The sequence below is a fragment of the Vombatus ursinus genome, unplaced genomic scaffold, assembly GCF_900497805.2.
Source record: "Vombatus ursinus unplaced genomic scaffold, bare-nosed wombat genome assembly UNPS02014802.1, whole genome shotgun sequence".
In the NCBI taxonomy this organism is placed as follows: domain Eukaryota; kingdom Metazoa; phylum Chordata; class Mammalia; order Diprotodontia; family Vombatidae; genus Vombatus; species Vombatus ursinus.
The window spans coordinates 11,984,000-11,998,943 of NW_020954580.1; the positions used below are offsets into that span (position 1 = coordinate 11,984,000).

General features: G+C 34.3%; 1 protein-coding gene across 6 annotated transcripts in view; it reads left to right on the forward strand.

The window, feature by feature from the left end:
• Nucleotides 1–11,066, forward strand: part of IKZF2 (IKAROS family zinc finger 2) — a 194,975-nt gene extending 183,909 nt beyond the window's left edge. For all 6 annotated transcript variants that reach the window (XM_027873839.1, XM_027873840.1, XM_027873837.1 and 3 more), the window contains exon 8: nucleotides 4,131–11,066. In XM_027873839.1, the coding sequence (XP_027729640.1) occupies nucleotides 4,131–4,855 (725 nt within the window). In that variant the 3' untranslated portion in view covers nucleotides 4,856–11,066. The remainder of the gene's footprint in view (nucleotides 1–4,130) is intronic.
• The last annotated feature ends 3,878 nt before the right edge of the window (nucleotides 11,067–14,944 follow it).

Here is a 14,944-nt window from a genome sequence, read left to right on the forward strand (position 1 = left end):
TTATCTCTACTTATAGTCAAGGAAATTGAGGCTCTAGACAAATTACTTGCCCCTAATCATATAACTACTAACACGAGCTTTAAGACGTGAATCTAGTCTTTAAAATAGACTATACTTACTCTCTATATGGAAAAAATACATTCATAATTCTAATTTGAAATGCTGTGGATACATTCACATTCATTTATTCATGTATCAATTATTAAGCTCTGATTATGTGAAAGGAACTGTTAGGACAGTCTCCCTACAAACAGAATCCATGATTTTCCCTTATTTTTCAGTTTGACAAAGCTGTATTACAGGTCTTTATTATGTGCAAGACACTATATTAGATTCCAAGGATACAAAGAAATAAAACAGTCCCTGCCTCTCAGGTAGCTTACATTCTACTTTGTTTATAGCATCTATCAGATGCAGGTAAGTAAACACTAAGTAATTGAGAGAGAGAGAGAGAGAGAGAGAGAGAGAGAGAGAGAGAGAGAGAAAGCATACTAACTACTGGAAAAATCAGGAAAGAAGTGCCTCCTGAATTGCAATTTGAAGCAAACTTTCGATTCTAAGATGGAGGAAATACTGTATTCCAGGCACTGGAGACTTCCTGTGCAAAGGCACTAAGGTTGGAGATGAAAGGCCATGCAGGAGACTGCTGGTGGTCCCCCTGTTTTTGACTGGAATGGATAATTCTAGTTCAGTCCTTCTCACATCCAGGTACTAGGAACTATATTTCCCTGACTTCCAAGATTCTGGTGGCTTGTTTAAAGGCAGGAATGAACAGTAGAAGGGAATGGAAAGAGAAATGGAAAATCCTGGCAATGGGAGTAAGGATTTGTGGGAATCTGTGGCTTGTTTCTTTTGTAACCTCCATGGAAACTGCTTATTCCAGGCCTATCAGTTCATTTCTTCTCGTCTTCAGACTTAGTGGACTTCTTCCCTTTCCACAGCAATCATCCCTGCCTTCCAGCTTGAGGTTTTGTTTTTTTTTTTTTTTTTCTTCCCAGTCCACTGTAGAACAGAATCTAGCTTCAGTTTCTCCCTTGTTGTCTTGACGCTTAAAGTAAGGGCTCAGATTTCCTGAGGTTTTTTTTTTATGTTAAAGTAAGAAAAAAATAGGAAATAGTCATAGTGTAAAAGAGTTCTTAACTCCCACATACTCATCCACTCACATATTTCTTCCTTTCTCTTTAAGTCAGAGGGAAAAGGGAAGGAGCAGTGAAGAGAGTTCCAAGTTGTAATCACATGGACAGCTGTGCTTGTTCACCAGCAACTGCTTGACTATTTTACTTTCTTTTCTGGGTTTTGAATTTGTTGATTACTACTCTTCATAACCACATTTCAGTGTTTTCAGAGTCTTGGGGAGAACAGTGGCAACAGAATGTGATCACTTTACTAAGAAAACAATAAAAGAAACAAGTTCCTTATTTGTTACAACATATTTTACAAATAATGATCATTGAATTTCTTAAGAACTTTTTCCTCAAATGATATTCCTTAGCCATAGTAACATGTTTCTTCTTTGTCCTCCGGCCTCTTAACTCCATAACTATAGATACGTAGGTAAAATGAATAGATCTTATGACTCTTACCTTGGATTTTTTGCAGCCTTTGGCACGGAGATAACATTAGTTGAAAGTCATGCTGTAATTTGGTATTTTTTCTTTAATTTTCTTTACCTTTAAACCCCACTCTAAAGTTCTTTCCCTTGGAGTAAAAAAAGGATTAATTTTTATCAGCCTTATTGGGAAGAATGCTTTTGTAATATGGTTCTCTAGACTAAAATTCCTGCAATATGGCATCTTTCCAAAACAGTATACTGACATTTAGAAGGTCAGACATATTAGAAAAAGTGCAAATATGTATGCATTACCTATCTAGTGGTTCTTCTTTTTGTGGTCACCAAACCTCTGAGGAGCCTAGGTTATAGACCACAATCTGTTTGATGCCTGATTTTTTAAAAGATGAAATGAATTGTCCAAAGCTAGTGATCATTGAGAGAGAGAAATTATCCTTCAAGTTAAGCATAGATATTCTTTTGCATTTTATGAAACATTTCCAATCTATATGTACAATTATACAAATGTGTGTACATATGTGTGTATATATACACGTATGTATGTATAAAATCATGATCTATATACTTACGTAGACATGTATATAAAGTCATCTATATACATATGCATATTGATATATAGAGATTTTTCAAATGTGAAAAACAAAGTTACAGTGTACTTATATACAGTCTTATCACATTTATGTTTCTGAATAACTATGGCAAAGTATAGGAAATAGTGCTATTAAATCAATACAGAGATGTCAGTATGTCTTTTTCGGAGTAGCCAATTAAATTATAATTAGCCATATATTTTTATTCTCATTTAATAGAAGATGTCACTGTTTTATTTTTTGATAATGACATTATTAGAGTTCTGTAGGCAGTCCCTGATTTAAATACATCCTTTCCATAGGAATAGCTATCCTAATACAGTTATGCCAGGAGTGGGACCAAGGATTCTTCTTTCCTCACAGATATTGTTATCACATCCAGGGAGGCTGGGAATGGATCTGGGAAGTTCATCTGTGAGAGCAGAAGGCAGCAGCCAGAGTCCTTCCAAGGGCCTCATCCTCTCTTCCTTACGATGGAAGTAGTAATAGTCAAGTTCTCTGTATTGATATTCCCTAATCTAGCCCTTGTACTATGAGCATATTGCTAAGTGGGTTGACAGGAGAGAAAGCAGTAGAACCAGGTGAGACTTCCTTGTCTGGAAGGCATACTTACCTGGGCAGTTTCCCCTGTTTATCTGTTATGTGTGTTGCCCTCTAGTGTGTTTGTCTCTGGACATTGAGTTACTTGTCAGTTCATTTCTGCATGTTCATTTCTTCATTTATTCAATAAATATTTGTTAAGCTCTTACAATATACAAAGCACCATAAGCTCATTTGACAGATGAGGAAACTGAGGCAAACAGAGTTAAGTGACTTCCCCAGGGTCATACAGCTAATTAGTTTTTGAGGCCAAATTTGAACTCAGTTCTTCCTGACTCCAGGGCCAGTGCTCTATCCACTGCACCATCTAGCCACTCCCTTGCAATATACAAAGCACCATAAGCTGCTTGGTCAAGTCTTAGGCTCAGAACACACCATAGGATCAGAAAATAATGAAATTGTGGCCAGCAACATGTCCTCTTCCTTGAAAAGACTTTCAGAGCTGTTCCATATTGTCTAAGGGCCACATTTGAGGACCTAGAGGGCCACAAGGCCACAGGTTCCACCTGTGGTCTAAGGCATGTAAAAATCCTAGAAACACTAAGAGGATCCTATGATTACTGAGAAAATAGGGAAGAACTTTAAAAGTGTTATTAAATATTTAAAAAATAATAAATTTACTGAACAGTTTATTGAAATGTTATTAATAAATTGATATTAAATAAAATCTTATTGTAAACATAGCTGTCACTGATATGATATAATCATTAGTCCTACTCTGGAAAGGTGCCAGAAGTGCAAATGACTCTGTGGACCTACAGGCATCTGCTTATTTGTGGCTAGTTTAATCTAGTTCTGGGTTCTGTGCAAGGAAGACTCTGTTGTGATGATGGTGATCGTTTTCCCTCATGATTAACCTCTTTTTTCTTCCTTTTAATTCATGAAGATTAATTTTCTTTAGCTACTTTGTTGAGCTCTTTTTTTTTCTTTGTGATTACTTTTATTTGCCCAGGTTTGGTTGAATATTTACTCACAATGCATATTGAATCTATGTTTTTCTTAATGACGGTCTGATTTTTTAAAATATTAAATAACATTGAAAATTGAAAATGATGGGGTAAAGCTAGGACTTGTGTTCTTCTGGTTATTCTATCAACATCAGTGCAAAATGCATCCTTAAAAGGGACATTACTCTAAACACAAATGATTATTGAAATTTTTGTAACTAATTATACTTTTGTTAGTTAATCCCACATAATATATAAGTTGTTCGTTTCAGCAGATTGAATTGAAGAATAGAAGATAAAATATTTTATGAAATTAGAGAGTTGTGTTGAATTTGCCTCCTTTCAATAATTTAAAAGAATTTTTTTCTTCTACAAATTTTGTTTTTTGTTTTTGTTTTTGTTGTTGTCATCATCGTTGTTTAGGAGAGAAGCTCATGAGATTTGGCTACCCAGATATTCACTTTGATATGAACTTAACATATGAGAAAGAGGCTGAGCTGATGCAGTCTCACATGATGGACCAAGCCATCAACAACGCAATCACCTACCTTGGAGCTGAAGCACTTCACCCTCTGATGCAGCACACACCAAACACAATTGCAGAGGTCGCCCCAGTCATCAGCTCAGCTTATACTCAGGTCTATCATCCTAACAGGATAGAAAGGCCCGTTAGCAGGGAAACCTCTGACAGTCATGAGAACAACATGGATGGCCCCATTTCTCTAATCAGACCAAAGAGTCGACCCCAGGAAAGAGAGGCCTCACCCAGCCATAGCTGCCTGGATTCTACTGACTCAGAAAGCAGCCATGATGATCGCCAGTCCTACCAAGGAAACCCTGCCTTAAATCCCAAGAGGAAGCAAAGCCCAACTTACATGAAGGAGGATGTCAAGGCTTTGGATGCCACAAAGGCTTCTAAGGGCTCTCTGAAGGACATCTACAAGGTCTTCAATGGAGAAGGAGAACAAATTAGAGCCTTCAAGTGTGAGCACTGCAGAGTCCTATTCCTAGACCATGTCATGTACACAATTCACATGGGTTGCCATGGTTATCGGGACCCGTTAGAATGCAACATCTGTGGCTACCGAAGCCAGGACCGTTATGAGTTCTCATCACACATTGTACGAGGGGAGCACACATTCCACTAGGCCTTTTTCTTTCCAAAGGGGACCCTTATGAAGTAAAGAACTGCACATGAAGAAATACTGCACTTACAATCCCACTTCCTCAGACATTAACTTAACCTTTTTAAAAAAAGAAAAGAAAAAGAAAAATTATTACAGTCAATAATTTTTATTTTATGGACCCAGTCTCATTTGCTCTACCTGACTATCAGGAAGGAAAAGAGGGAGGGAGGGGACGGGGTAATTGCTTTGTTTTCTTTTGTCGCTTGGCTTATTTTGTGGGAATTGAAGGGCAGTTCACTTTTGCAATGGTTGGCTGTAAGTTATATCATGCTTTGAAAAATCACTCAGCTCACATTAGGTTCAACTAAAAGAGGATGATCTCCATTTTTAGGATGGTGATATTGGACAGGAAAGTGGAGAGTTTTCATAGTAAGACTTTGTCTTAACAATAGTAAAAAAAAAGAGTATAAGGAATTTTTACTCTCTAAAAAAGAAACGTTTTGAAAATATAAATTGTTTTTCTGTAAAGATCTTTGATCATAAATCAAACACAATGTTCTTTTCAATGATACTTCCTAGGATGAGCTATGGTCATGGGTTCTGTGTTTACTTCCCTTTCTGGAATTTCTAATACAATCTATAGAACATTGTACCACTTAGCAGTTTCATATTACAAGTGGTTAGGACCACCTACAGTACTTTTGAAATCCTACTATCTTATTTTTCTAAACTAAAGAAGCACCTTTTTAGACTTGCTGTTTTTCCATAGTTTTGGGGACTGGCGTTTTGTAGACACCCTGACAGCCTTACTTTTAATATGTTTTATGATTAATATTTTTATCTGGTTTTCAGAGTAATACAGCTTAGGAGTGGCTATGAGGCAGTAGTTTTCTGGAGGGGTTCTGCTGCTCTTTGAAAAAAAATTAAGGTATAAACTATGTCCTGATAGTAGAATACGCTTGGTTTTTTTTTAAGATATGTATTCAATTGTCATCTTATCAGCAACAGTGTTAAACCAGTCAGTAGCATCCACTATTAAGGCTGACACTAGGGAGAACACTAGAAACCTCTTTTCTGGTAGTGTATTAGTTTGTTAAATCTTCAACTACCCGGTATTCTGCTCCATAGTCAACTCTTTTAAGACTTTGCCTACTGTCTCTTTCTATTCTATAAAACTCCAAAGGTCAATGCTGAGTTTGACCTGAATGTGGTTATTTAAAAAAAAAATCAAAAACATGAAGTATACCTAGTACTGATACCAACTGTGGCTATTTTTTCTGGAATTTTTTCCTCCCAGTGTTGATATTTACCACATTTAAGTTGAGGAAAAAGGAAACTGCTCTGCAATATTTTGGTTGGGCTGCAGATTAAAAATATAATAATAAAGTTCACTTTCACCCTTTCTTTGACCCTATATAGGGATGGAATTATTAGTTAGGTGATCTCTAAGCCAAAATCACTTGCTTCCTATGTACTAATCCCTTTCAACAACTATTTCCCCTGTTGCTTAGACTCTTGAGATATGAACTATAAGCCTTTAACATCCTACTTTCCTGCTCTCTATCTATGCTTACTATAGATCGACATTTTGCATAGGTGGATGTTTTTTGTATTTATGAGGGTGCTAATTTTATTCAACACAGTCCAACAGTTTTAGAAGGGAACAGCTGAGTGGTATAGTGATTAAAGTTTTTGTTTGTTTGTTTGTTTTTACAGGGACATGCTTGGCAGATAGAACATGTAGTCTCTGTTTAGTAAGGAATGAGTTGGATAGTGGTCAGATTATACCTGATGGCCATTTTTGACATGAAATATCATCAAGTAGTAATTGATGAGTACTGTAGAAGTGCATCACATATAATGCAGCACAATACATTTCTTCTTATAGTACAATGTGAGAATGATCAAGAATAGAGAAACCTGAACGTGAATAGGACTCAGATATAAAAAGCTGCTCTGTATTACTCAACTCAATTTTCCATTTTATCTTCTACTTCTTATCTAGATAGTTTCTAAGTGCTCATGCAAATAGAGTTACATAGGACTAGGGAGAATTGGTTACAACTCACCGCTTCCTTCTCATCTTTTTCCCCCCCAGACCTTGACAAAACTAATATATTGGTAATGACCACTTATCTTTTAATCCAAAAAGTATCCATTAGAATATGAATGAGAAACACATTAGAATATTAGCTGTATCATTTCTTCTTTGCTTCATGGTACGTTGTGAACATCAATTTTATTTTGCTATAAGATCTTGTACAATGAGCCACCAAAGAAAAAATAATCTATTTAGCAATTATCACTTGTTTTTTCTCCTAATTCTTCCTGATTTTGTTTTTCTTTTTTCCATTTCACTTTTCTGGAGAAGACAAGTGACCAATAGTTAACAGTATTGTGGGGGTTGGGGGGTATTTGTGATGATGATAATTTGCTTTTAAAGAAGCACTTTGGCAACAACTAATATTCTAAGAGCTTAATTTATTTGGAAATTTCTGCTGACACCACTTGTGAATTTTCCTGCTTTTTTTCTGTCAGTTCATTACATCACCTGCAGACATATGTTTTGGGAATAAACAGACGACCACAAAGAATTTTATAGAGGCCTCCCAAATCACTCATGCTCTACTTTACCATTCCTTTTAGTTTGTGTTCTTGAGAATATGTCTGTTGCAGGCATATACTTTTATCCTTAGCCTAAATGGATAGGGATCTACAGTATGAAGATGGTATTGGCTTAAGTAGAGACAGTGGCAAATAGAGAGACAGGGTCATTGCAGATTTTGTAGGTAAAAAATACTTTGGGAGAAGTAGCGCTATGGGAAAAGTCTCCGAAAGGTTCTATTTAATTATGGCATTTTCTGTAAAGAAAATGTGAAAGGTTGTGACTAAATGTAGATGTGACAATTAGATACCAAATAATCAGGTAGGAAATTTTATTATAGGCATTGTTTACATACAGTTTATTTCAGTGAAATATCACAGAATGTACTGAAGAGAATTATGGGCAGTTTTCTGTACTTCCTTTTTTGGCAAAATTTCAGACATTTGTAAAAGTTGATCTATATTCATTTGATTCCAGTTCTTATTTCAGAAGAGAAATAATGTGCCAGAGCCAGGACAAAGGAAGGTTTGGTTGTGCCTGAGGCAAGGTTTGAAAACGGCACCCTTGTGTGTTACAATCTAAGCAAAACTTTGAGTTTCATTGTACCACATGGGACTTATCTTATGGAAACAGGTACATGCCGTTTTTAGTAGGGTTTCCTGGTATTAAAAATGGGCATTTATGAAAAGTAATATTAAAAACCTCAATCACCAACCTGACCACCTCCACAGGTTGCACCATAGGCAGCTACCTACTTTGTGCCCCATCCCTCCCACAGCCCTTGCTGTGTGCTTCCTATGTGGCGACCGGTGATAAATTCCTCTAAAAAGAAAATTATAGTTGGGCTATCAACAAGTGAAAGTCATTAGCAAGCTAATTCAAAGAGATTTTGTACTGTTAAAAAAATTAATTGTTTAGAGTTTTCTTGAAGTAGAAAATGGAATTTATTCCGAATAGGATTTATACCTAGCTGCAAAGTAGGAAGTGTCTCTCCTGCATAGGAACAGTTGGTGAGCATGAGTCGTGGTCACTGGATTTTTTTAGATATGAATGAGGGAAATAGACTTTGATAAGAATTTTTTAAAATCTTTTGATATGCAAACGCAGTTATCAGTGTTGGGAAAATATACATGGAAAAAGAAAAACAACATTGTGGCTGATTCCTGAGATGTTTAATTTTTTTCTCTCTCTTTAATTTGCTAGACTATGACAAAAAAGCACTGAAGGAACTTCTCTTGGCATTCAAAACTTTCATGAACTCCTCTTTAGAATCAGTAGTGAGTGTTCAGGTATTCCAGTCACTGACTTATAGAAATGATTTTATGCAAGAGCAGCTTATTACACATATCCAAATGTTTAAATAAGGTTGGCCTCCTAAGGAGAGTCCATAAAAAAGGAAAGAAATGAGGAACCATATTTCCCTGTTGGTGTGTGGAAAAGAGAGAGGAATTCATTAGTAAGTTTGGTCAACTTTTATCTAGAGTATTAGTATCTCAGCTACTTTTCAGAAAATCATGCAATATCTGTTGCTGTTTACAAGTGAAAAACAGAATTTATACCAGAGAAAATGTAATACCTTCTAAATAATGTTTGATGTTATTTAATTCACATCACCTCTAAATCACTCCCTGGGGTGTTGAGGACAAAAGCAAAAAGAAGTACCAAAAGAAACAAACAAAAAAGTCTAGCAGCTATTACAACCAAAACATAATTACCATGAGAAAGATTTAATATATTTTCCAAAACTATGGATTGTTTGCTGTGGATAAAAGAATGAGTAGCATTTGTGAAACTGTAGTTAAAACCTTTTTTTTTTTTCCTGTGGGTTATATTGCTCTGTCTAAATTCTCTACTTTTATATGATTTTTCATGAGAACTGTGTGAATGAGGCAGATCCTAAAATAGAAAACTCTCCAACAGGAACCCCAAAGAAAAGAATTGAATTAAAAATCATGTTGGTTTTTTCTGTATTTTTTTCTAATAGTTTCAATAGATATTTGAGCATTTTTGTTTTTTTAAACCCTGGATTTCTATAAATTAATCGAACTCTATAGTAACTGGAATCTAAACATACTGAAATTTAATGTATTAAATATTTCTAAAATTTAATTATATTTGTGCCTTTCAGAATACATTTAGAAAGTCAGTTATCTAAGTATCGGTCTAGACAGCTTTAATATATATTTTTTTAAAATCACTTAAAAACTGAGCACCATGTATTTCAGCCTTGTAAAAATAGGACAAAACTGCTATGGTAACATATGCTTACAGATGCAGAGACTTATTGCTCAACTGTCTAAAGAAAATAACTTTCAAAACATTTTTGAGTATCTCTTATGAAATTTGATGGTATTTCGGAATGACCACTACCTACTAGATTGTGCAGATGAGATTTGAGGTGGAGAAAAAAAAACTTAGCTGTGAAATATTATGCTGTGTGATTTTTTTTCCAGGAAGAATGAGTTCAGTAATAATAAGGTTTTATTAGTTTAATTCTTTGTTGAAATAAAATGCAGTATTGTGTTGATACTCTTAGCAATGGACTAGTATTCTAGTCTCCTAACTGATTGTTAGTAGAATAATCTTAAATAATCTTAAAAAGTCAGGTAATTCACAGTCCTTGAACAAAACTGAATAGAGCAGTCAGATCACATTGTTATTTTCCAAAATACAAGGTCAGTGGATGATATATCATGGTTATATGTTTATCTGCTGTAGGTTTGTTTTAAAAATGAGCTGCTGATTATAAGAAACTAACAAACTATGACCAAGAAGCTGTGATATGCTAACGTTCCTCCGCATCATAGTACATTGTTAGGCCAAAATAAAATGACCTGATAAATTTTTATTATTCTTACAGAAATTTAAAATTGACATTTCCATATGGTATTTAAGAAAAATTCTCTTTCTGCCCATTTAGACTTCTCTTGCAGTACTGTAAGTTTGTGGTAATCACATGCACTTTCTGCCTGGGAACATATTCACAATTCTATTTATGGGTACTTTTCCCATACAACACTGTATATGTGTGTTCTCTGTATAAATTTGTGAATTAATCTTTATCCCATACAAAGAGTGGTACAAGGATAACTAGTTTTCTGTGGTTTTCTTTTTATTGTGAATAAAATATAAAATGGAAAGGCCCTCTGCTAAGCAACACAAAGTACAGATATGACTTCATGTAGGTACAAATAAGCCAGCTTGCAGTGAATTGGGCCCTTCAGATTACCTCAAGTGACACACAGTAAGAAAAGCTTCGTGAACAGGGGGTAGAGGTCACTGAATCCCCTACTATGCACTTACCAGGATTTGACATTACTTACTGGAAATGGATATTTTGTTTTTCGTTGTTTGGTTGTTGTTATTGTTTTTCTGAATACACTGTACAAGGGAAGGACTTGGGTTTTGTTTTTTTTGTTTTGTAGTAGCTAAAATTCTGAAACTGTGATCAACAATTTAAATAACTGTCAAGCACTCTTGGCTCTTGAATATGTTCACTTCCTGTTCCATGTAGCAAAGTTCTCTTTATTGTCTCTGTGTTAAATTATGTAAAATCTCATCCTATTTCTGTCTCTTTTACCTCAGTTTAAAGACTAGGCTACCTATTTTTTTTTTCAATTATTTCCATCTCTGTGTTTTTTTTCTCCTTTTGTTCATTGGCTGTATAGTCTGTTTACATATTTTTGTACTCAAGTGTAGTTTTATATTAAAAAGAAAAAAAGAAAAATAGTAAATTTAATGAAAAATATTAAGGTACATAGTCTTTGTAACACTTTCACTTTCACAAATAGGGTACCTGAAAATATAACTCCATAAATTATGTAATTGTACCTATGGTATGCTTGCCTTTTTTGTTGGTTTTTACTTGCTGGTTGTATTTTCCCCTCCTCCCTTACCCCAAATATAAATTGTTTTATAAGACATTGCAAAGTTTTCATGCAGATGTTAAAAAGATTTAAAAATTGTAAAGTAAAAAGTCTTTAACTTTTTCTGTTGGAAAAAAACGCTTTAAAAAATATTGTTATTGGTTTTCCAGGTTGGGGATTTCCCTCCACCCCACTTTGCTCTTCATAGTTGGACTTTTCAGAACATGCTGTTTGCAAATTTAGAATGATTACTTAGGCTGTTCAGTTCACAATATCCTTTCATTTTATTTCTGTTCAAGTGCAATATTTCCCAGGAAGTCTTAAAAAAATGGAGTCAATTTTTACCCCTTTTTTGACCTGTGCTTTCTTTAGTTAACAACGATACTTTCAAGTTACACTATTTTAAAGAACAACAACAAAAAAAAATAAAAAGGCATAAAATTAAGAGAAAGCACCCAATAGTGAAGAGGGTATAGAAATGAAGTGTGGAAGACACATCCCTAATTTCATAGTATATTTATTCAGACTCAATTTTACGTTTAAATCAGTGGGACTTTAGAGGTATAGATAGGCCTGAACGTTGATATTTTAAAATTTAAAACTTATTCTCCTACTTTGACTCTTGTCCAATGTTACAAATTAAGGAATGCTTTTTTTTCTTTTTAAAACAACTTTTTTAAATGTAAAGAAAAGCACTTAACACAATTTTTTTAAAAAATATACATATCGTCTCTCAGTACAGAAAAATTTATTTGGAGCAATCTCATTCTCATAAATTTAGGTGAGGATTATTTTACATATCATACATATTTATATGTAGTATGCTGGGGTTTTTTTTTTGTTTGTTTTATTTTGTTTTGGGGTGTGTGTGTTTTTTACACCTGTTCCCCTGTAGAAAACTGCTATTTTGTAATTACATGGTTAGGTAAAAAATTAAAAATTCGGTGGCATTTCTTTTAAAGGCAGTTTACTACATTTGTACAGTAGCCATGTGTCTTGGCCATTTTAGATTTATATTTTCTTTTAACAATACCAAAGGTAATTAGACTATCTTACAGACTAATTGCTTGACAAATTTCTAGGATGTTTTGAGTTTTAGAAGCAAAAAATAGTTCAAACCAGTAAACCTCATTTTTTCAAACTAATTTGGAAAAAAGAAAAGCCTATTGTTTTCATATATATATATATATATGTCTATGTATGTCTACACCCTAGACATAGACATATATATAGATATAGAAATGGATATATATAGAAATACATATCTCAGACCTTGTATGCCAGGCTTCTTCAGTTTGGGTATCATTTTTAAGGCTTCAATATTTGCCTCCGATGATTGAGGTTTACTATGTAAATTGAAATACAGCCTTTGCAGCCATGTCACGAGTCACCCTGTTCGTTATCCTATTGAAGACCTCTGCTAAATGGTTTTATCACTGCAGACTGAAATATGGGATTTGTATTTTTCTTTACTTTGATACACATGCGTACATGGTTTCTACATGTATGCGTGTGCTGTAAATGTGTATGAGTGTTGTATATGTATGTGTGAGTGTCTGTATGTGTGTAAAACTAAAGAATCTGCAGAAACTTTGTAATACTTTGTGAAAAGGATTATATTATAAAGGTTTGTACTGTCTGAGTGCACAGCTACTGGAATAAATTTAGGGAATCTCAGGAACAAGCATATAATTTGTCCAAGATTTATTTCTTTTCAGAAGTGTAAGTGCAGTTTTTAATTCTGTATATTATTTAATATTTTACCAATAAAAATAAACTTCTGACATAAAAAGGCCTTTTTATAAAAAAAAAACCCCTCCGGTGAAAATGATATTCACACCTTCTTCCATACAAAAAAATTTGAAATATTTGATGGTAATAGGCTTGTTTAGAATGGATCAAATAGGATGCGTCATTAACTATGTGCTAATTAAGTAGACTTTTTTGTGACAGATGTTTAAAAGCAACTGCAATTATTAATAGTTCACAACATTTTGTCCAACTTTATTACACAGTCCAGAAATCCCATGCAACTTAATGTTTGATGATTTAATGGTAATAATAGCTCATGTTTGTGTAGCACTTTAAAGTTTACAAAGCACTTTCCTGTGCGTAAAGTGCCATGAACCCATAGCCTAGAGTCTGAAAGCCCCAAGTTCAAACATGGCCTCAGACACTTAGCAGCTGTGTGAGTCACCCTGGACAAATATATGTGTGTGTTATGTAGATGTGTGTATGTGTATATCTACACACACATATTAGTTATATACACAGAAAGAAAAGAAAAAAACAAGAAAAGGCATTAGCTAAAGAGAACGATTATTTCATTAGTTAATATGTCAATGATGATAACTTTTTTAATAATAATAAAAACATTACACATTTTCAAATACTGATCTTGATGAGATGTTCTAGAACTTAGAATAAGTCTTATTAAAAGGATTTGTTCTATGAAGTTTGGATTCAATCAAAGGGCCACACTTGAGGACCTAGAGACCACGTGTGGCCTTGAGGCTGCAGGTTTCCCTGTTCTAAGTTCATGTGGCTGCTTTTTCCTAGTTAAGCTTTTAAAACAATAGCTGATAACTGAGAATATAGTCTTCTACGCCTGGTCCTCTTCCAGATCTCTCAGGTCTTTGTTTCTAAGATCAGTATAAGATCCTCGGAGGTTATGACTTGCCCAAGTTCACATCACTAACAAAGTAAGTCATAAAGATGGAACTTGAATTCAGGACCTCTGATTCTAAGGCAAGGGTCATTCTACTGTACCATACTACCTACCTGAAATCATTAACTGATGTTATTTTAAGTCTTCAATTTGCAAAACCTAATGATCTAGCATTTCTTTTACAAAGAACAATTTTACTTCTCTATAGTTAGGAATATGTTTTTAAAATATTCAAGTCAAACTTTTTAGTGACTAGGCACTGGGAATAGGAAAAACAATAGTGCCTACCCTCAAGTACCCAAGGAATACTGGGAAATGAAAAAGAAACATGATATTTGAAGTGATGTTTAGGATAAAGGCTACATCAGCAATAACTCTCTAGGGCCATTTCTCCACCCCCAACCCAGTTTACACATTTATCATAACCCCAAAGATTCAACTCCACCCTCTCTCCCCAGTCTCAAATCATTTGAAAGTCCAGTGAAGGATTCTCCCAGATATAGGTGTATAAATTCATGATTGGTGATCACAGCTTTCAGTATTTTAACATTTAAAGGCCATAAAGCATTGGACATTCAAATGAACTTTTTTTTTCGTTGAATCTCTTTAAAAAAGAATTAACTTATCTTAGGGATCCTAAAAGTAAGAAATGTTAATTGACATAAAACAGTAATTGTCTCATTGAATTCATCACCATCAAAACATTTTTAAAATTTTCCATTGTTTCCATTGTTATAATGTTCCACACATTATAAGAGAATCAGTAAAAGCATATAGAACTATCTCTGGATTCTCTATAATGATAGGGTTAAAGAACATGAAAAATTGAGATGATTGTAATTTGAAGAATCATTCTAATTACCATACCAATATTGGTTTGTGATGGAGTACTTTAGGATTTATATGCAATTGTCTTGTATGAAGTCTAGGTTAGATACACTATTACAGTGAATATTTCTCTTGAAGTGTGT